Raw genomic sequence first — 22,908 nt, forward strand, 5'->3', positions numbered from 1 at the left:
CACTGGGGCTGATTTCAACATTAAAGAGAAATTAAAGCGCATTTAAAGCATCTTGCACATAAAGCAGAAATGGCGAGTAATTGTGCGAATGATTATCACACATAATTGCCCAAATAACGTGATATTGGATGTAAATTGTCGCTGAAATCCCAAAAGTAAAAAGATGTGCATTAATGCTTCTTTGTGACCACTTTAATGGCGGGTTTTGTACATTGTCGTGTGAAATTGTTACTTGTAATTGCACAATTTTTTTCCGGGATATTCACGGGATAAGCTCCCTTTCTCCTTTGTTGTGATAAACGCCAATGTCCTTTCGTTTTCCTTTTGGTACTTTTAGCAAAGTCTACGTCTTGTCACTCTTGAACTCAGGAATAATACCAGGCCCATTTAAGATTAGGGTATGCAGTACACTTTTTCAGAGTATGATATGAAAATTTGTCTCTTTTCAAAATCCTATTCTTGGTCTGTCCCAATTGATCACCTGGTTGCATTGCATTCTCCCTGCCATTCCTGTATGGAAATTTGCTTATATTTATATAAGCATTTTCCCCAATGTGTACATTTTTATGCATTGTCCCCATTAAATAAAACATGTTTGTGTGTCCTTTTCAAATAATGTATTTTTACTCATTCATGCTTTTAAAATGTGCATTATATTCATGATTTTATGTAGTCTTCTTTGCCAAAATGCATTGCACATCTTGGAATTCTTTTGAATTCCAGGCAAGATGTGTTTTCATTCTTGGGAGGGGCAAAATGGATATTTTCTTAGGGATATAAAAACTCAACATGATTTTTTTTCCATCTTGTGGAACTGAGGTATCACAATTGGCATCTTACCATATAACATTCTTTTAAACTGTCTGTTTTTGCAAAGTTTAAACAGTAGCTACCTTGATGAATGTGGCCTTGAAGGAAGGTGAATTGAGACACCCATTGCTGTCTTCTGTAGCAGCCTCCTCTTAAGAGTTGGAGCTCAGTTTTATATCAGTCCTGGAGGTGATCATCTGTTCCTCTCAACCCAATGAAGTGAAAATGTCAGAGTGGTGACCATCTGGCAAAAGATTAGCTGGGATAGAAGTATTCACTATGTTTATATCAGAGAATACAAGAGCTCCATTCATTGACAATTGAGCCAGCATTTCATCATGGACCTGAGCCGACAGTATTCTTTAAAGCATCAAGGTGCAGCAGGATGCTGGAACACATTTGTTTGGCAAGATAGAGCAAATTTCACCTGTGCACCATGCACTGCCCTGTGCTGGCCCGCTCTGCCATCTGCTTCCAAACATAGTCAAAAATGTTTGCTTCATTTTGATAAGAGGCTTTTGCGGTCTGTGCCCAATGCCACATTTCTCAGAGATTTTGAAAAATGAATTAATTCAGTCAACAGACATTTACACTCTGGATGACTGTAGGACAAATGGTGGAGTGTGCTTATTGAACATTGTAGCTTACATACCATTGTGTGTTTTGTGTGTGTTTAAATTGCGGTGTCTCAACAGTACCATTTCTTGTACATTTGGGATCCTCTTGTCAGATTGAACCTTGAAGCTAGATGTCATGGCATACATAGTATAAGTTGGATTTCATGGCCTGTGGGCAAATAGTGGTTGGATTAAAATGGGGGGAAAGCATAGAGGTCTGTATTATTTGTATGTGGCTAAAACCACAATGACCTGAATTTTAAAGCTTTTCTCTCTTTGAAGCATGTTTAAAAAACAAGCCTTTCCATTTTTAGCAGTAATTGTGTTCTTACTATTTCTAGTCATCATTATATGGAGTGTTCTGCAGCAACAAAAGTTTTAGATAGATAGATAGATAGATAGATAGATAGATAGATAGATAGATAGAATAGCCATTTTTCTCTCCCACTCCTAGTTTAATGAGGGCCACAATTCCACATTAGTGAAAACAGAGCCAATATAATTGTTCATTTTACTGAATACTGTGAGATAAGTTAGGAAGAAGAGGGGGAAAGCTTTAAAATAGCTATACACTATGCACAAAAATCTATCTGGGTATGATAGAGGAAAAGAGGCATCTGAAGCTGTGTGAGAGCTCCCCCTAGTGCTAGTTAGAAAAAACACTGGTGTGGCCTCTCAGAAGGTGCTCTTGACATCAATTTGGCTCCAGTTTCAAAAGGTAATGCTGTTGTGAATGTTGTTCTAGGATGGGTTAGTTCATTTTGTGGCAGGTGGAAGTTTCTGAAGCAGGCTTTCATCTAGCAAATTGATCTCTGAAAATGTTGGCATGACTCCAACTGAACAGACCAAGGGACAACTCTGGCCTGCTCCAAAGCTATTGGTCGCATTTCTTTTTCAGCCGTGCTGCTTTCTAAAGCAATTGTCTGCCTTTCTGTCTGTCTATCTAGCTATCCATTTATCTAACTGGCCACGCAAGTGCAACCCACAGTACTCAATATCATTGCTTTTTAGCCGTGTTGCTTTCTGAAAGATCTAGCTGGCTAGGTATCCCACTAACCATCCATCCAAGTTACCATGCAAGTGCAACCTGCAATAATGTTTCTTTAAGATAGATATTGGCTTATTTTTCTGTGTGGATTTGTGTTCCATTCTGGCAGGCATCAAGAAAATCATACAGCATGTACAGTTAGTGAAAGCTGCTTCTGTCTCATCAGCCACATGTGCCAAACAGGTCAGTCTGCAGCCCTAGAGGGACAACTCCTGATTTACTTGACTTCAGCATGGATATTATTTCCTGGGTTATTTTCTAAAATGTGTTAAGTCCCAAAGGAAGAAATAGGTTAGGATTTTTCTGGTATAAACTGAGCTTGATCTTCCCTCCCCCATGACATCACTATACTAATTTTACATTAAAAAAAAAAACACTCTTTGGGGCCCTCTGTTCTCATAAGAAGGGATTTCAGGATTATGAAACACATAAAAATACATAAAGTACCGCTTCAACCTTTAAAATACATTTTAAAAAGAGTGGTGGCATCTTGATTTCTCTATTAATTATTACAGCGTAATTTATTTCCCCAGCAAATTGGCTCAAGGGTGTCATTCTATCCCTGTCCCTCTTAAGTTAAGGAAAGTTACTAAAATGAATGGAAGGAAGGAAGTCCAGGAGATTCATACGAGCATATAAAAGTTACTTCTGGGGGGCTACAGTTTCCAGATTTCCCCAACCAGAATGGTCAGAAGCATGGAAAAAAGAAACAGTTTTGGACGAAACATTGGAGAGTTTATTTATACCATATGTATCCTGTTCTTTCAAAGAGCTCAGAACAGAATTCATTAGTTTATCCCTTTTTTCAGGAGAGTAGGAAAGTTTGGAAAAGAAATGGCTCAGCTTTCTCCTATTGCCCGTGCTGCTATGATTCATGGGGTTTCTTTCTTCTGGAAGAACCAACATATAAGGAGGCATGCAAAGATAGTTACAGTAGAATGTGATGCATAGTTTTTCTTAGTTACATACTCAAATCTTGTTTTGAAATACAGTCGCCCCTCCAAGTCTGCAGACTTGAAATGCGTGGACTTGGAAATCCACGGGGGGGCAATCCGGAACAGATCATCCATGAGTTCAACATGAGCAATCTTCTGGTTAAATATTATACTTTGAGATTACATTTTAAATTGATCTATGGTGCAGTTACAAGTACCAAACAACTAGCTCAAGGAACAACTGTAACCAAACAATCTCTACAGGTTAGATTGGTTGGTTCTTACCAAAAAGAAAACCCGTTCCATCATCCTGTTTTCTTTTCACAAGCCTTGACTGGAAACTTCTAATTATAAGTCATACTAACTGGATAAAGTTAAGAAATAAATATCATGGCTAAAATGGGTAGGGAGTGGGTTTATATTCATAATCCCATGTGTCAATTGAGGGGAGGAGGCTTATCTTCTTTAGTCCAAAACCCATACAAGACCGTCATATAAACCAAACAAATATATAACAAATACCAACAACCAATAAGATATTTATAGCAAATATGAAACAAAGAAATGAACAATAAATGTATTTATAGCAAATATCAACAATTGCAAATAGAAAAATAACATACAACGTAGCCAAAGGTCACATTACATATATATTACAACTATAAATGAATTTTATAACAATGTACAAATGTGCAGCATAAAGACCAAGATTTATGTAGGTAAACAAAGTAGTTGTAAGCATGATGAACAAACCAACAGTAACAAAGAATTTATACAACAGTCCAGCAGAGAGTTACTAATGACTGGCAGATTGTTAAGTATATGGAGTTCAGCAAAAGATTTCTAATGACTGGCAGGCTGTAAATCTAATGTTAGCTGATCTTTGTTTCAAGGACTTGTACAGCCATTATTTATTTTATGTGTCGCCTTTCTCCGAGAAAGGGACTCATGGTGGCTCACAGATAAAAATAGTTTTAAAAACTTTATAATATGGATACATCCAGTGTGGTCAGTGATTTGAGGGAGCGGGGTCACTTTCTCTTCCTTGTGACACAACATAGGATCTGTGTCCCTAAGACTATGAAAAGCTCATTGTCTGGAGTGAATCCTTTCCAGCTGTCTCCAGACCAATAAATAAATAAATAAATAAATAAAATTTCCTGTTCAACCATTTCAGGCAATTTCAGCTTTTCAAAACTGTATATACTGTAATTCACTAGTGCAAAATGCTCAAGATACTAGACATCTGAATGCCTTCTGTATAAATATATAAAACCTAAATATGGCACTTTACAGACCACCCAAAAGGGAGGTCTGAAAAGCGCCTTCATTTGCTGCATGGAGGAGCCCTAGCGGCCAAACCGCGCGGCTACTCCGCGCAGCAAAAAGAAGCTGCAAAATGCAGCTTCTTCTTGCAGCACACTAATGACGCCACAAAGCGCCAATGGCACACTTGCAGCGTCATTAGCACCGCGCAACATGCAGATGCTAGGCGTCTGCGATGTCAAAATGGCAGCGCCTATGTAGAATGGGCACCGCCATTTTGTACACGCTGAGCGCATACTAGGGTTAGGGGCGTCCGGAAAGGATGCCCCTTTCTAACCCTAGTATGTGCTCAGCACGTACTAGGGTGCCTGTGCGGAACGGGCCTATGTATTACATACTGCCTAGTTTCTTTCTAAATAGCCCTACCCTTTTGTTTTTGGTTGTTCTATCTCCTCTGGTGGCAGATTGGCCTATTTCTTCATATCTTCTACCTTGTTTTCATAGAATGCCCTGTGACTTCACTGTATTTCAATGAACACTGTGACTTCAAGGTGTTTTAATGGGAAAAAAATGGTGGCTGCCAGGGAGGGCCTTCCAAAAAAGTGATGGTGTTGATTAATACACACACACACACACACACACTGAATACAAAAGAACAAGGCAATATCTGATGTTTCCTAGAAAAATAAAACAACGTTGACCGGGAGGAACAGTTCATTAAAATGAGTAAAGGAAGGACTATGAATGGAATAGATAAATGAATCCAACCATGAATAATGAATCTGATATGACTTTTATGAATTAATAACAAAACAAGTGAGGCTTTTAATAACAGAAACAAATGTAATCCAGAAATGAAAGATGACAGTTAAACATAACTTGTTGAGTACATGACTAAGAAATATCAACCTTCATTCCTACAGTAGTGGCTTGGAAAAAGCTACTGAGTGACCATTGTATCTGGACAAAGACATCAACTTTGATTTCATACCCACCTAGTCTAAGAGGTGGATTCTAGTTAGCTTGTCAAGTTGGGAGGAAAAAATTAATTCTGTGAGTATAAAACAATAGGAAAGAGTCTGCAAGTTGAGGCTCCCTTTTCCGAAATGCTTTGGACCAGAGATGTTTTGGATTTTGGGGTTGCTGGGTTTGTTGTTTGTTTGTTTGTTTGTTTTGGATTTTGGAATACCTGTATTTTCATGTGTGTGTGTGTGTACACACACACACACACACACACACATAATGAAATACTTTGGCAATGGGACCCAAGTCTCAACACAACATTCATTTATATTTCATATACATCTTATACACTAGCCTGAAAGTAATGTTATAGAATATATTTTAAATAATTTTGTGCATGAAACAAAGTTTGTGTATACTGAACCATTAGAAAGTGTAGGTGGCAACCATGAAAAAAGTTTTGGCTTTAGGACTATTTCCAAATTTTGGAATAATATCCAGAATTCTGGATAAGGGAGACCCAACTTGTACTTCAGTGCACCATATTTTATACCAGTGCATCAGTATAAAAGAAGTAATTGAATTTTATTCCAGAAATACTCTCTATTATCATCCAGATAAGTGGCTGAGCTTGGGGAGAATATTATTTCCCATGTGTACAAGTTGTTGTCATGAGGATTAAGACAGAATAAGTAAGGGAAATTAATTACGGAGCCTCCCCCCCCCTTTTTTGTTGTTGTTGTTGTTGTACAGTTCTGTTCACAGTTTTCTCATGCAGCATGTGGCCTATTTTCACTCTCCACAGCTTTAATTAAAAGTACTGGTTAGAGCAAATTAATCTTTACCATCTTGTCATACTCTGAAATTTCACAAAGTAGAGAAAGTGTGGGGAGAGCCTGTGAGTTTGCAGCTTTTCTCCCAATGTAGATTCTGTTCAAAAATGAGATAAACATGCAAAGGTCCAAAGGGAGGATTCCCATTGTTTACTGAACATATGAACATAGTTCTCAAATGCTCACTGTAAAACTACTCCCTTTTCCTTGCTGTTTCCCCATGGTAGAGAAAGAGGGCAAATACTTGAAGTTGTTTCAATATATTTGATTATAAATACAGAAATGCACACAACAGAGTACAGTTTTAAACCGTTGGCATTCTTTCATACTAGAAGCATGATTCTATGAACTTTATCGCACTCGTTTTTCGGAGCGTTAACGGTACTGGAAGAGGACACTCTTGTGTGCGCGCAACAGGCCAGAAATGTATTTTACCGCACGTCAAAGTGTCCCTCAAAAGGCCCCATTCCGTTCCGTTGCGCCTAGCCATCCTCCTTCAGTGCTGACGGGCGCCATTTTACTTGGTCAGAAGACTTTCAAACAGAACATTTCATGCACCTCAGCACTGAAGGAGGACAGCTAGGCGGAATGGAATGGAACGGGGCCTTTTGGGGGACACTTTGACGTGTGGTAAAATCTGTTTCTGGCCTGTCGCGCGCACACATGAGCGTTCTCTTCCAGTGCCCTTAACACTCCGAAAAATGAGTGCGATAAAGTTCTATGACTTCTGATTGAGGCGGGAAAGATACAAAGAACAGAATTGTAATTTACACTTTCAAAACCATCTGGTAATACAAATATTTGGACTTTTTAATGGTTATGTAGGGAGGGTTCTGACTTCTTATGAAAGAGTTCCCCCAGGTTGTACATTAGTCCTCAATACTTATGGAAAGAAACATGGTCACAGCTTCACCCTTCTGTGTGCCTCAGGAAATGTAATGCAAGCATATAAAAGTGGCAACTCCTCTCTTAACAGAAAAAAAGAACTGTGTATTGTTCTAAATAGGGGGAAATTAGAATTGGATTAAACTAAATGCTTCATTCTGTCAGCATATGTACGTGAGATGATGAGATGGCAGGACAGTGAGAAACCAATAGTTGTGGACAGAGTAGATGCAAAAGAATCTTATACACAACTAACATTAAAGAAGCCACAGTTTAAGAAGAAGAGTTTTAAAGAAAAAAAACTGGAAAAGAAAGACGATGTGATAGTACAAATACACTTGTCTAGATGTGCACATCTGTGTATGGGAGAGATAAGCACCTTGCTACTTTGAATCTCATTGTTGGGAGGAAGGCGGGATATAAATGAATAAAAAAAGAAAGAAAATAATATTAACTTCCATCCAAGAGCAGTGTGGCAAATACATTGTTGCCATAGTGAACAGAAATGTCAGGCAAAAGAGACAATGTGTTCCTCCCACCTTTGCTCACATAGACACTCTAGTAATTTATTACTTGTCCTAAACTTTAAAAGATAAAACTCGATGGCATCATGACAATTCACCAGTATCTGTGCCCTGTGATAAGATATTTAATCTTGTATTTAGTATGATATCCAAACCAAGGCTTTGCATGCTAAACTCATGACCAGCATAATCCAAACATAAACAGCAGCGTGCAAAAATCCTCAGGATTTCCCCCACCCCAATTTATTTTTCTTCTTTTAGTTTTAATGTGCACCTACCTTCTCTCTCTCCCCTCCCTCTCTCTCTCAAATTATCCTTGCCAATCCAGATTGGTGTTTCTAATATAATTACAAACTTCATGTTTTACAGTGATTTTAGTGGCACATTTTGAAATGCAGGTGCTCATTGTGACCATCACTATCCACCATGTGCATACTGGATCCTTGCCCTTCCTGGCTTCTGAAATCAGCTAGAAGGGGACTGGCTGAGTGGGTAAAGGGAATGGTGAATGCTTCACTGCAGCAAGGCAAATTTCCATCCTGCCTAAAGGAAGTTGTAGTGAAGCCGTTACTGAAAAAGCCCTCCCTGGAGTCTCTAACATTACATTCTTGGGCAAAGTTCTGGAGTGAGTGGTAGCCTTCCAGCTCTAAGGATTTCTGAATGAAACAGATTATCTAGAACCATTTCAACCTGGCTTCAGACCTGGCTATGGCACAGAGACAGCTTTGGTCACCTTGGTGGATTACCTTCGCAGGGAACTGGACAGGGGGAGTGTGTCCCTGTTGGTCCTGTTAGATCTCTCAATGGCTTTTGATAACATCAACCATGGTATCCTCCTGAGCCGCCTTTCTGGGATGGGACTTGAGGACACTGTTATGCACTGGTTCCAGTCTTTCTTGGAGGGGCGGACCCAGAAGGTGGTGTTGGGGGACTCCTGTTCGATTCCTTGGCCGCAGGCCTACGGGGTCCCACAGGGTTTGGTTTTGTCCCCCGTGTTGTCTAACTTCTACATGAAACCACTGGGGGGGTCATCCGGAGTTTTGGGGTGCGGTGTCATTGGCATAACACCCAACTCTATCTCTCCTTTCCACCTGACTCCAAGGAAGCTGTCTCTGTATTGAACCAGTGTCTGCTGTCAGTAATGGATTGGATGAGAGCAAACAAATTGAAGCTTAATCCAGACAAGAAAGAGGTGCTCCTGGTCAGTCGTAAGGCAGATCAGGGAACTGGGACTGTGCCTGGGCTGGATGGGGTTACACTCCCCCTGAAATCTCAGGCTTGCTGCTTAGATGTGCTCCTGGACTCCACTGTGAGCCTGGATGCCCAGGTTTCAGCAGTGACCAGGAGTGCATTTGCACAATTAAAACTTGTGTGCCAGCTGCACCCATTCCTTGAGACGTCAGATCTGGCTACAGTGACACATGCTTTGGTTACATCCCATTTCGACTACTGTAACATGCTCTACGTGGGACTGCCTTTGGAAATTTAAGCGGGTCCAAAATGCCGCAGCTAGAATGCTGATACAGGGAACGTATAACTCCTATCTTGAAACAGCTTCACTGTCTATTGGTTCATTTCTGAGAACAATTCAAAGTGCTGGTCATGACATATAAAGCCCTACACGGCTTAGGTCCCGATTGTTACCCCATACGAACAATCTAGAGCCCTAAGATCCTCAGGAGAAGGCTTTCTCTCAGTCCCACCACCATCCCAGGCTCACTCCCACTCTGTGGCTAGGCTGGCCCCCTCACTGCTGGCCTTTAAAGATCTTGCAGGCTTGGTTTTATTGGGAGATGAGAGGTTGGTTTTAGATTATTATTTTTAACTTTGTATGATTTAAATTTTATGTTTGTATTTTTAAAATATTTTTTATGATTTTAATTGTATGATTTTAATTGTTTTAATGTGTTTTATATATGTTATTAGCTGCCTTGGGTCCCACTTTGGGAGAAAGGCGGGATTAAAATAAAATAAAATAAATAATATAATATAATAAATATCCTCAGGGTGAATCGAAAACTATAATTGGCTATAAAAACCACCCACCCATCACAACTTATAGTGCCACCAATAACAGTTCCTTTGCAAAGCTAGTGCGTTTTAAATGTTCATTCCAGTACAAACTACACTGAAATAACTTTGCAAAGGGACAGCTTATAACAATATGTTTCTGATGGGAAATTCCATCCCTACTCCCCCAGCCACTCCCCACAAAAGAGGAAAAGACATGAATATTTCTATCCCCCCAACCATATTTAACCCACAAAAAAGTACCTGGGCTAATCTCAAAGAGAATAGTGGGGCAGCAAAGGTCATAATCATCCCTGCTAATCAAAAAGGGATTCACGTTTACTTTCCAACCCCATCTCTTCTCTACAGCACTGTTAGTGAAAACAAAAAAATTGAACTAAACTGTGGCTGAATTTAGAGGCTGAACTTTATGATCTCCTGAGAATTCCTCCTCTCCCCATGTGCACAATAACCTTGATGAAATAAAGATTGTAATATTCGTTATGAAAAGCAAAAACTGCATTTAGTCAGAGGGCTAACCATTTCAAAGCTACTCCTTCTATATAATTACATACAGTTGGCCCTCCACATTCATGAGTTTGACATTCACGGCTTTGGTTATTTGCGAATGTTAAACCGCAAACCCCTCCCACCCTGGAAAGCCTTGGGAGAAGTGTCTCTGTGAAGCCTTTCCACGGTGGGAGGGGACAAACAAGGGAGTGTTCCATTCCCCGAATCCCTCCTGTTCTGGAAATGGCTGTTGCCGGGGGGGTGGGGGGGTGGTATTTATGGTTTTTCTACATTCATGGGGGTTTTAGTCCTCTAACTCCCACAAATATGGAGGCTCAACTGTAGTTATATTTTAAGTTGGCCTTTGTGAAGGTAAAAGACACATCACTTTTACTCACTGGCCTACATCACCTAGGCAAAAAATATTCCAGTCATTCACTATCAACATTCCAAACAAGTTAAAGAAACATAGTTCTGTTTCTAGGCATCAGATGAGGAATGTTTCAGCAAAAATGCAACATAGTGAGTTCTATTTGCTCCGTAGCCAGATTTCCTAGACTCCTTATGCAGACCCTGCCACACTGTATGTTGCACCAGTATTCCTGGCTGTCCTATGAAATCCCATGAGAACAAAGAAGCTGCCTTGTAGTGAGTGAATCTTTGTGTTTATTGTGGTGACTGATCAGGATCTGTATATGAATACCCTGCCTTTCCCCTAAAACTGGGACTCAAGGCAGTGTAACGGATAAAAAGAACTATAGATAAAAGCACATACAGCTAAAAACATACAGAAAGTTATGATTAGTATTAAATTGTCTATAGAATTAAAATTAATAAGGATGGAGAGAGAAGAAGATATCATGCATAAGATGCTGCTGCACAATTATGTACACATTTGTTCAGAATAAGTCCCCTGGAGTGGTTTACCACCAAATAATTGAGTACAGGAATCATAGAATAGAGGTACAAAAAACCACAAGGGACACCAAGTCCAGCTACTTGCCATGCAGGAAGATACAATTGAAGCACTATCAACAGATGTCCATTCAGCCTCTGTTTTAAAACCTCCAAAGGAGACTCCATCACTCTACAAGGTAATGTGCTCCCCTGTCTAACAGCTCTTGACTTTTGCAGAAGTTAGGGGTGCAGGGCCACTATGAAAGTGGATTTCTAGCCATCCCCACAAATACCTCATACTGTAAACCATATTTAACATGAAAAAGTACTTGAACTGGCAGGGTGGCTGGGCTAGGCTACACACAGGTACCCTCCCTTCCTTGCACACTTGCTCACTTGGGTGGAAGGAGGGAAAGGACTGGGATGAAGGGTGGAAGAAAGGAGAAAGGGTAGACTCACCCCATCCCTTGTCACCTACCCATCAATGTGAATGAGTGAGGGAATGCACACACCCTCCTTATGCTTCCCCATCCCATCCCCTTTCTTCCCACCCACCTTAGTGAGTAAATGAGGGAATGTGCATGCCTTCCATCCTCATGTCCCATCCACTTTCCTATATCCACCCATGTGAATGCATGCACCCTCCCTCTTCACACTCCCTTAATATCTCCATCCCCACCCACCTGCCCACCAGAGTGAGTAAGCAAGAGAACTCATTCAAACCTGAACCAAGTCACTCCACCAGTGTGATTTCCTTCCAGCAACACCAGTGTTATCAAAAAATGGCATAGGGCAGCCGTGGCAGTGAATACAGTAATCTCTGAATAATCAAATCTACAAATGCTATACCCTCAAATGTGGAGGAAAGACTGTAACTAATTGCAAATAATTTCCAAATTATAATTTGCACTTTATATCTCCATCCCTAGAGCACATGTGCTGATTTCTCAGATGGATCACAAGAAAGGTCTTTAAAATGTGGTAATTGCTTTTTCATTTGTTTGTGATCTCATTGAGCCCACTGATCTCTCTTCCTCATCCTCTGTGAAATAAAGCCAAAACAAATAGACAAAACCTGCAAGAATGTTCTTTAGACTGAGGCCTTGATGCCTAACTTTACCCTGTTGATGTGAGACATGCTCCTCAGCATAAAGAGTGCAGCTCAGGGCTAACCATTTGAGTATGTGGCAGCTGCAGTTTCTGGCTTCCACCTCCACTTGATGAGCTTGTTATATGACTGCTGCCTGCCATGAGCTGAAACTGGGTCGGCTATTTTGATCACAACTGTTCAAAAAACTGGCAAAAGTAATTGTCAGTTCAGCTTGCCCCAGAGTGGTTCCACATGACCTGCCAAAGGAAGGAAGCAAACAAGGAAGAAAGGAGTGGAGGAAAAAAAGTAGGAAAGTTTCTTTAAAAAGAAAAGCTTCCCCCTATTTCCAAATTATCAGGGTGGGGAACAGAAGATAAATATGTAATGTTAAGAAGATTGAGGCACAACAGAGAACTTGATCCATTTTTTGCAAGCCTCTCCAAGGCTATTGGACATATCCATGTATGCTGATGGCTAATGTCCATGTGAAAGAGCCTTTAGCTATTACTACTTCCAACCTACTTTTCCCAGCCATTTCTACTCTCACCATTGAATCACAATACTTTGTAGTGCTACTGAATTACTTCATGAACATAGCTCTTGCCCTGAGGAAAGTACAATTGACAAAGGTAATTGCAGTGGGAAACAATGCAACATTGATCAGAATGACAGTGAGCACTTGCACATTAGAACCATACATGCTGGTTCTTGGTTCAGTTCCCACTCCATACACTTCCCTTATGTTTAAGTCACTTCTCTCTTTCTTCTGTCATCACATTTGGCTTTTCTGTCTCATGCCTAGGGGTTTGGCTTTTTCTCTTTTCTGATCTGAACTCCATTAGTAATGAGGCAGAAAGCTAGGTGTAATTAAAGTTGTGCCAAGAGGGATTTGGATGAGGATAACTCAATCTTGTGAATTCATTCATGTGAACTTGTTTATAGAGTTTCTAATACATTCATATAAAGTGGGTTACACTAACCCAGATTACAGCTGTAGAATATCTGGAGATAGAATCAGGAAATGGGAGAGGATTGCCCCCCTCCATATTTTGTGTTTGTGAAAAGAACAAAGGTAGGAACAGCTCCAGTAAATCCTCTACCATCCCAATTTTACAGTTACCTTTAAAATTGTCTCATTTTTTTCTCCACTCCCACTTTCTCCCTTGGTCCTTCACTTTATTTCTGTTGGTACAAACTGATTTCAAAGTGCAAAAATAGTTTGCAAAAAGCAAACTGCTGTCATTTCTTCTAGTTTGTGTTTTCTTCTCATTTATAACTTCTACCATCTTTACCACACTCTGGTATTTTTTGGCCACACACACCCCAGTTTTCATCTGTGAAATATTGGAGGCTCCAAAAAAAAAACCCAGGACTGCAAACCTCACACTAGCAGGACAGAGGGATGGCATCTGTCCTTTTTGCTGTTCTAAGGCTTTCTTTCCTTTCTTTTTTACAATTTTCTACCATCAGGACTAATGAAAGAGGAAACAGATATGCTAGCTCCCTGTGCTGAGTTGGAAAATATTTATGTGATTTCCCCCTAATTCTGGGGACTGGAAGGGGGGGTAAAAATTAAAGAAATGGTAATTAAAAATAATTGCAGTGAACATAGGGAATTATTTATTTATTTTAATCTAGGTAAGCAGAAGTCTGGAAACTACAGTATAATCATGCAAGCAAGCAAACATCAGAAGAAACCCATGGATCTATAGAAGAAGTTCAGAAATATAGCTTTAGGGTCCAAAAGGAGTGATAGTACATATTGGTATGCAGTAACATTGAATTAATTAAATGTATATCTCTGTCACACTCAGTATGGCTACAGAGCAATGTGCACCATTACTTAGGAGTAAGCCCAAGTAGAAATTCAGGGTGCGTTCAGCCTTTGTGGTTTATGGCTGTCAAGTCATTCTAGGCAAACCTATAATGGGCAAAATCTCAGCAAAATCTGTTCAGGGGAGGGTTCTATTATCTTCATGTGAGGCTGGGAGTGTGTGAATCATCTTAGGTCACTCAGTGGGTTTTCATTGCCAAACAGGGATTTACACCCTGTTATCTAACAGAATCGTACTCCAACAGTCAAACCACTACATGACACCGGCTCCTCTGCTCAGCCTATCTCAACATTAACTTGAAATCTAAAAAAAATAGATAAATCTGCCTGTAAGAGAGAAAAGTATTTTTTTAGAAAATATACTATAATAGATTCTAAACCATGGGTGAAAATATGGGACTTGCCAAATCTCTGCAGTTTCCTCTCTTAAAAACAAAAACAACCCCCCAAAGAAAAAACTACCAATAACCTCACAGCCACCTTTCATTACATTAATTCATTAGGTTATTGTTGCTTTGTATAAAATACAATGTTATCATTCTGCACACAGGGAATAAAGCATTTACAAACATTTACCAGTGGTCATATTCAGATAGCCTAAGATTAGTCATCGTGTTCAATTATGCTTTCATAATCATATACCAATTGCAGTATACTTTCTTCATATTTTATCATTACCATATGTAGAAACAACTACAACTTTAGAATTTTATACTGGAATGTCCCCACCGCCTGAAAGCAATCTTGTTCCACTATGCATATCTCTCAAAGGCCCTGGTCATCTGTGAGAGTGTTTTTTTATTGGATTAGGATGAGACTTTAGGAAAGCTACGTTCTGGACAACCTTTCACAGAATCCCCCAGCCGGAGTGTCCATTAGCAGGCAAAATGACAAACTTGACAAGTATGTGTAGAGTGGATGGTTTGAAATAATCTCTTCCAAACATAGCACTTCCAAGCTTAGAATTCCATCTATTCTTTACAGAGTGAATCACATTTAATATACTAGGGCTGCTTTTGACTGAGGGAACATGCATAAGCTTGGGCTGAGAATGTCACCAAGATGTAGACAAATTGTTCTGCCCTCAACATACATGTGTTATAGCCCATCTTGCTACATCCCTGTTGAGTACTTTAGCTGCCAGGGTCTTATGTACAAATCATGTGTATCTCTCTAAACTAGGAAAACTTTCTTTCTAACTTTATGGAAAATCCAGGGGCTATCATCTGTGGCACATATATTCCTAGCTGATCACTTTCTCTTACTCCTATGAGTAATGTGGACATCTGACTGCTGTACGTTGATGTTGTTGAACATTCACAAAGGAGAAGGAAGAATCAGTCCCTTTTCACACGGAGAAGGGAGCATTGTGAAGATTTGTAGGAAACTATTGCAGGGGAGTGTATTGGAAAAGCCAGGTATTGGAAAATACTGAGGACACAGAACATCAGATTGTAGTGGTTTGATAGTGCAAGAAAAAAAAGGAGCATAGCCAGTGAACAGAATGTAAATGAAGTAAGCATTCAGTCAGCCACCTATATCCCAAGATGTTTTTCTGTCAGAGGACAAGATCCATCCCTGTCCCTTGGGCAGAAGCAAGCCAGAGTGGGAATGGAAATGTCCTTCAGCATTTGTGGAGGGCTAACATCCACCCCATCTGAGGCAGCAGTATAGTTTAGCTCAGGACAGGTTGTGTGGCATATACAATTCTGTTCTCTTGCAGGAGGACAGCCAGGGTTTCAGAAAGAACATTAAGAGCCTAGCTCACTCCCCAGCATTTACTGTCTGAGGTGAACATGCCAGTCTGCTTAATGCTAGGATGATACCCACCTTAGTTCAGGTGGCATACTGAGACAGAAATAGCTGGTGTGTAGAATTCCACCCGGGAACTATTGGCTTTGCTTAGCAAGCTGTCATTTCAGAACATAATATGAAGATATTGCACGTATGTGTGCGCATTATAGATGTGTGATGTTGTTTACAGTAAATATAAGCTATTTGCATGTTTCTGCATTGTTGAATGTGCACACAGTGGCCACTGAAGTTGATCATACTGGGAAAGAAGAAGGAAATAAGAGCATGGCCAGAAGGGAATGCGAGAGCATGGCAAAATATAGAATGCTGGGAAAATGACAGGCAATTTGACAGGTGTATGACTTTGAAAAGCTGTGGGTAACTATTCACAGCCAGATTCGACTTTGTGAGAGAAAGGATGGTTATAGTCTGGAGCAGAGACAAATTTCTGATACTAAAATTGACAGATATTAGATAGGCAACAGACCATAGAGAAGAAGAAAAAAACATTCAGTCTGAAAGTGATGTAGTACAAAACTGTGAAAGGAAGAATGATGGAAACATTTTTCATCGAGGGGGGTTATATCTATCATCTCTCTCTGTCTCTCTCTCTTTCTGCCCATCCGTCTGTCTATAAACGAGTACTAGGTAGGAACACTAGGTACTGTAAGCAATATTTCAGAAGAAGGAACTGGTAAAACCACCTCTTGAGTATTCCTTGTCTTTGAAAACCCTATTAAATTCATGAGAAATTCATCATGTCAACAGGTCACTTGAAGCCACATAAACAAACAAAAACATAATAAACAATGGGTAGGTTGCCCATGTTGAGAGAATGACAAATAATGACAATTTTAAAAGAAAATGTAGCCATTTAAATTACAGAGAGGTTCATATTTCAGTATGAAGAGAAATATGCTATTTATCAAACAGTGTATTTCCAGAAGTGAAAACTGATCTAGTGTAGTTGTATAAGATTAAGGAGATACAGGTTCTATTTTCCTTATCAGAAATGCTTAGCACCAGAAGTGGTTTTGGATTTTGGAATATTTGCATAAACATAACAAAGTATCTCAGAGGTAGGACCCAAGACTCAACATAAAATTAATTTATTTTGTATATATAGCTTATACACATAGCTTGAAGGGAATTTTATACATAATATTTTTCATATTTTTATGCATAAAACAAAGTGTGTATACAATGAACCATCAGAAAGCAAAAATGTCACTATATCAGCCACCTTTGTGGACAATTTTGGATTTTAGAATGTTTTGGATTTCAGAAATCTGGATAAGAGATACTCAAACTGTAATAAAATTTTACTTTTTACAGTCGGCCCTTCTTATGCATGGATTTTTTATACATGGATTCAAGCATCCATGGTTTGAAAATGTTCGAAAAAAGTATACATTTCAAATATCAAACCTTGATTTTCCATTTTATTATAAGGGACACCATTTTGCTATATCATTATATTTAATGGGACTTGCGCATACATGGGTTTTGTTATACACGGGGGATCTTTGAACCAAACCCCAGCATATAACAAGGGTCTGCTGTATATCTAAAGATTTAACCAGCTAAATGTGCTTGAGATCCTCATACCTCTGGGGTATCCACTCCATAATTCAGATCTCTTAAACTAACCCTGTTAAGTTGTCATGATAACAGTTGTCTTAATTTTACTATTTTAAAAAACAACAACCATATATTTCTGCTAGAAATCATTTATTAAAACACCTATGGTCCACTAAGCACAGTGTTGGAAACATCACATAAATTACCTGAAGTCCCTCCCTTGTGGCCCATAATATTTTTAAAAGGTTGTGTACTAGGATCAATGTGTTCTGCAAGATAATTCTGGAAAGTTTTTTGTCTCCAGCAGGTATAGTTTGGGTAAAATTGTAACAGCTATTAATTGCCTACAATTTAGAGACAAACTTGGAACATTTAATAAATGCAATGCTCATCTCATTGCTTTGTTAAATAAGTTAATGAAGGGTCAAGGAATGCCAGAATTTAAAGCTAAAGTGTTGAAATGCAAACCTCTAATTAGAAAATAATAGTTAATATCTTTCAGGCCAGTGTTATCCAAGCTTTGTTTGTGGAACTAAATTTTAAGTTTTAAATTTCAATAATGAATAATGCCAGAAGGAGAGAACAAAATAAAGGACTGTTCAAATTGGTATAGACCTAACTACATGGAAAACCCTGTCATTTCTGGAAAAAGCGTGAAAATGACATGATGGTCATTTGGAGTGGGAAAAAGTTGAAAAACAGGGTTTTTATGTTTTGCTTACTGTTCATGTCCCACCAAAAAAGTGCAATAGAACAAGGGTGAGTGATAGATGTGAAGTATGAAGAAGCAGAAAGATATGAACATGCAAAAGTTTCGAAGAAAAAACCCCATGGCAACATTCTCTGTCCCACAGCAATTATACCAAAACACTTCTTCTCTTGAGAGGGAAAAATACCAAAATAGCATTCAAAATGATATCCTAAAGATGTTGTGATATAACTCCTGTGAAAATAGTTCTCTTTCTAGTATGGAACTTTGGGGTTGGATAAGGATTTCTTCCAGGGGAAAAGCTGTGGGTTGACCAGACTTGGGTCCTTTCCATCTTAAGATATCAGATCATGCTCCTCCTTCACATGCCAGCAAAGTAATTGAGAAGAAAAGAAATGCACAAGCTTGACAGGGTAAAGCGTTGAGTAGGTAGGCAATAAACTGACCAAGTTAACCAGCAACCTGGTTTCCAATTGTACAATGGGATGTGTTGACTCCAGCTTTTACCACAGAGTGGTAGTAACTTAAAGTAGCGGTTTCCAGTAGTGGAAATCTTGTGCTGCACATTGACTTTTCTTCTGTCAGCAGCTTGGGAACTAATTATCCCTTTATCCATTTTGTTTTCCCTGCTGGTTTTTCTACTTCGTTTTAGAAGATGAAGGAAAGAGAGGGTAGTCTGGATTATTTATGTTTGTATTTCATTCATAATGAATTTCTGTTCACAGAATGTTTGCCAGTTAACAATGCCACATTATTTATTTTCTCTTCTCTCTCTTAACAGATTGCTGAGATCCAGCCTCAAGCTGAGATGAATGCCTTGCAGACTAAAAGAAGCCACATGCATCCTTACCACTAACACCACAGTGAAAAGAAGGACTAGTCTAGAAAACCTGCCTCTAGTCAAGATTTGGTATCTTATATTGCTTACTGGTCACCTGTACAGGACATTATTACAATCATTCAGCATACATGGAGAGAGACAACAAAGTGTGCAAACCTGGCTAACAAGAGAGAAACTTACCTAGCCAGAGTGGAAGGCAATCCAGTTATATGAGGATTATTTTGTATTTAGCCTTCAGAACATTACCTCTTCTGTGCAAAGAACAGAAATCCAAATCTATTTTCAGTTTCTCTTTTTTTGCTAGTATTTTTTCTCTTTTTCAGTATTTTTTCCCCTTAATTTAGAAATGGGCCCGTGGACTAGAATGTGGCTCATGGACAAGGTTACTTTCTTTAAATCATGGCTTGTGTTTTCTCTGGGGCTCTACATGCAGTTCTCCAAAGCTGTGGCCTGTCCAAGCGTTTGCCGCTGTGACCGAAACTTTGTCTATTGTAATGAACGCAGCTTGACCTCAGTGCCTCTTGGAATCCCGGAGGGTGTTACCGTACTCTACCTCCATAATAACCAAATTAATAACGCTGGATTTCCTACAGAGCTACACAACGTCCAGTCTGTGCACACAGTTTACCTATATGGCAACCAGCTGGATGAGTTCCCCATGAATCTGCCCAAGAATGTCAGAGTTCTCCACCTGCAAGAAAACAACATCCAGACCATTTCTCGGGCAGCTCTGGCCCAGCTGTTGAAACTGGAAGAATTGCACCTAGATGATAATTCCATCTCCACTGTAGGAGTTGAGGATGGGGCTTTCCGGGAAGCTGTTAGCCTCAAGCTTCTGTTCTTGTCTAAGAATCACTTAAGCAGTGTACCAGTTGGCCTTCCAGTGGACTTACAAGAACTACGAGTTGATGAAAACCGAATTGCCATCATATCAGATATGGCCTTTCAGAATCTCACAAGCTTGGAACGTCTCATAGTGGATGGCAACCTCCTTACCAATAAAGGTATTGCAGATGGCACCTTCAGCCACCTATCCAAACTCAAGGAATTCTCTATAGTACGAAATTCACTAACATACCCTCCCCCTGAACTCCCAGGTACAAACCTACTTAGGCTTTATCTACAGGACAACCAGATATCACACATACCACTTTCAGCCTTTTCAAATCTCCACCAGCTGGAGCGACTTGATATATCCAACAATCAGCTTCGGATGTTGTCCAAAGGTGTTTTTGATAACCTTCATAACCTTAAGCAACTCACAGCAAGGAATAATCCGTGGCTTTGTGATTGTAGTATTAAGTGGGTCACTGAATGGCTCAAGTTAATTCCATCCTCCATCAATGTTCGAGGATTCATGTGTCAGGGGCCAGATCACGTCCGAGGTATGGCTGTCAGGGAACTCACCATGAATATGTTGTCATGCCCCCCAACTACCCCTGCTCTGTCATTTGTTACCCAGGCTCCCACAACATCCTTGCCAACCACAGTCACTCCTACAACATTACTCGTAACCCCAAATAACAAATACACTCCTTTTACCCCCATAGTAGCTACACTCCCCACTGTGCCTGAGAGAGATGATGGAGAAAAGGTGACCACTCCCTTTGTTGAACGCTTTCAGCTGTTTATCCACATTGTGAATGACACATGCATCCAAGTCAGCTGGCATACCCTTTTTAACATCATGGCGTACAAACTTACCTGGGTTAAAATGGGCCACAGTCTGGAAGGAGGCATCATTCAGGAACGGATAGTTAGTGACAAGAGACAGAACATAAGCTTGACAAACCTAGAGCCCAAATCTACATATCGGATTTGCTTAGTTCCCTTGGATGATTTTAATAATTACCGAGTTGGTGAGGACACTGTCTGTTCTGAAGGTACCACCAAGGCTTCCTTATTAAGCAATGGTAGCAACACAGCCTCCAGTCATGAGCAGACAACTTCTCATAACATTGGTTCCCCATTTCTCTTGGCAGGATTGATTGGTGGGGCAGTGGTATTTGTTTTGGTGGTTCTGCTCAGCATCTTCTGTTGGCACATGCACAAAAAGGGGCGCTATACTTCTCAGAAGTGGAAATACAACCGGGGCCGACGGAAAGATGACTACTGTGAGGCGGGGACCAAGAAGGACAACTCCATCCTGGAGATGACAGAAACCAGCTTTCAGATTGTCTCCTTAAATAATGATCAACTCCTTAAAGGAGATTTCAGACTGCAGCCCATTTATACCCCAAATGGGGGCATTAACTACACAGACTGCCATATCCCCAACAATATGAGATATTGCAACAGTGGTGTGTCAGACCTAGAACACTGTCATACGTGATAGTGAAGGGCATGGCAGGACACCTACAACTAGAGACAAACTTGGAGGGAGGAAGCAGATAAACCTACTCACACACAAACAGAAATTACATTTGATAAATGTTACACAGATGCATTTGTGCATTTGAATACTCTGTAATTTATATGGTGTACTATATAATGGGATTTAAAAAAGTGCTATCTTTTCTATTTCAAGTTAATTGCAAATGGTTTTATAACTTTTTGCTTTTTAAATCTTAAAAAATATAGCTGAAGTACTGTACAGGGTTGTACGATAAGAACCCAATGCCATGGCAAAGGAAAGAAATGCCTCATTCTTCAGACATTAACCATTTTGATTTTGGAGATTATTTGGGGGGTACTGGCTCAGACATTTTCCACTAGTTTAGGAAATGTGTTAACAGGAGAATAACATCAGACATTTCTAAGTAGGACCAGGTGTCAGGAGAAATACAAATTAAGATCCCCTGTAACTGATAAAATTGGAGTAACTTCTGTTAAAACATTATTAGTCCATTTTTGCTGCCTCTGTATTTTTTAGTTCCAGTTGGAGCAGGAAATTGTGAGCTTTCTAGTATCAAACACTATGAATCTCTCTATTCTTTCTATTCACTTGTACCAAGATGCTCATCACACATCACAAAGGCTGGTATTGAAACATTAAAAGCAAAAGACTTGTTTGCCCTTAGGTTCTTGTCAAAATCAACATATGCAACACACACCCACACCAGCTTTTGTCAGAATTTTTTGTCTACAATCCAGATATTTTTCTTTTGTTTTCTTTTGTAAAGTAAGCACATTTCTTTAAGTCCCAGTCTAGTCACATCATACTATGAACTTAATCAATGCTGTTTATTACAGCAGTCCAAGGGGATCTGATACATTGGCCAGAGTAGCAAGCAGTACTTTGATTCTAATTAGTTAAATATATATTCAAAAGATGTTAAAGGTTGATGAAAGGATTCCCTTTGCCATTTCTTAGTTTCATAATATTCCTTGATAATTCAGTCACTTAAGTTTGCTCCAAGAAAAAGAAAGCAAACCCTGTGGGGGCATTAAAATAAGTAAACACTTACTCATAAAATGTTTTGAGATTTTTTTTTGGCAGGGAGGGGAGAAATCATCATGTTTAAAAATTAAGTTAGGTAAAAATTGATATTTCAAGAAAACAATCTGGTTAATTCATTCTGAATCTATTAACAATCCCGCTTGGATTTGGCATCTGAAGTCCAATAATACTCCTGATTTTGTTTGATTTCCTCATAATGTTAATTTGAGATTTTTGTTCAATTTTGTACCTTTGCAAGTGACACCCTTAGAATGTATGGTGTACAGTCCCTATAAAAAATGAAAACCAAGCAAAATAAACCCCACTCTCCTTAATTGTAGAGCAGCTTGTATAAGAATAGCTCTGGTGTAGAATACAAACT

The 22,908-nt window shown here is 39.5% G+C and overlaps 1 protein-coding gene across 7 annotated transcripts in view; it reads left to right on the plus strand.

Annotated features, from left to right (window-relative positions):
• The window catches only part of FLRT2 (fibronectin leucine rich transmembrane protein 2), a 123,226-nt gene extending 100,567 nt beyond the window's left edge, over positions 1-22,659 (plus strand). For 5 of the 7 annotated variants that reach the window (XM_089522345.1, XM_089522343.1, XM_089522342.1 and 2 more), the window contains exon 2: positions 19,088-22,659. In XM_089522345.1, the coding sequence (XP_089378471.1) occupies positions 19,494-21,479 (1,986 nt within the window). In that variant the 5' untranslated portion in view covers positions 19,088-19,493 and the 3' untranslated portion in view covers positions 21,480-22,659. Of the gene's footprint in view, positions 1-2,584; positions 2,659-19,087 lie in introns of all 7 variants that reach the window. The other 2 variants (XM_089522344.1, XM_089522341.1) reach the window with 1 other exon arrangement.
• The last annotated feature ends 249 nt before the right edge of the window (positions 22,660-22,908 follow it).

Source organism: Sceloporus occidentalis, unplaced genomic scaffold (assembly GCF_023333645.1).
Source record: "Sceloporus occidentalis isolate IW3139 unplaced genomic scaffold, rSceOcc1.0.p SCAF_4, whole genome shotgun sequence".
NCBI lineage: Eukaryota > Metazoa > Chordata > Lepidosauria > Squamata > Phrynosomatidae > Sceloporus > Sceloporus occidentalis.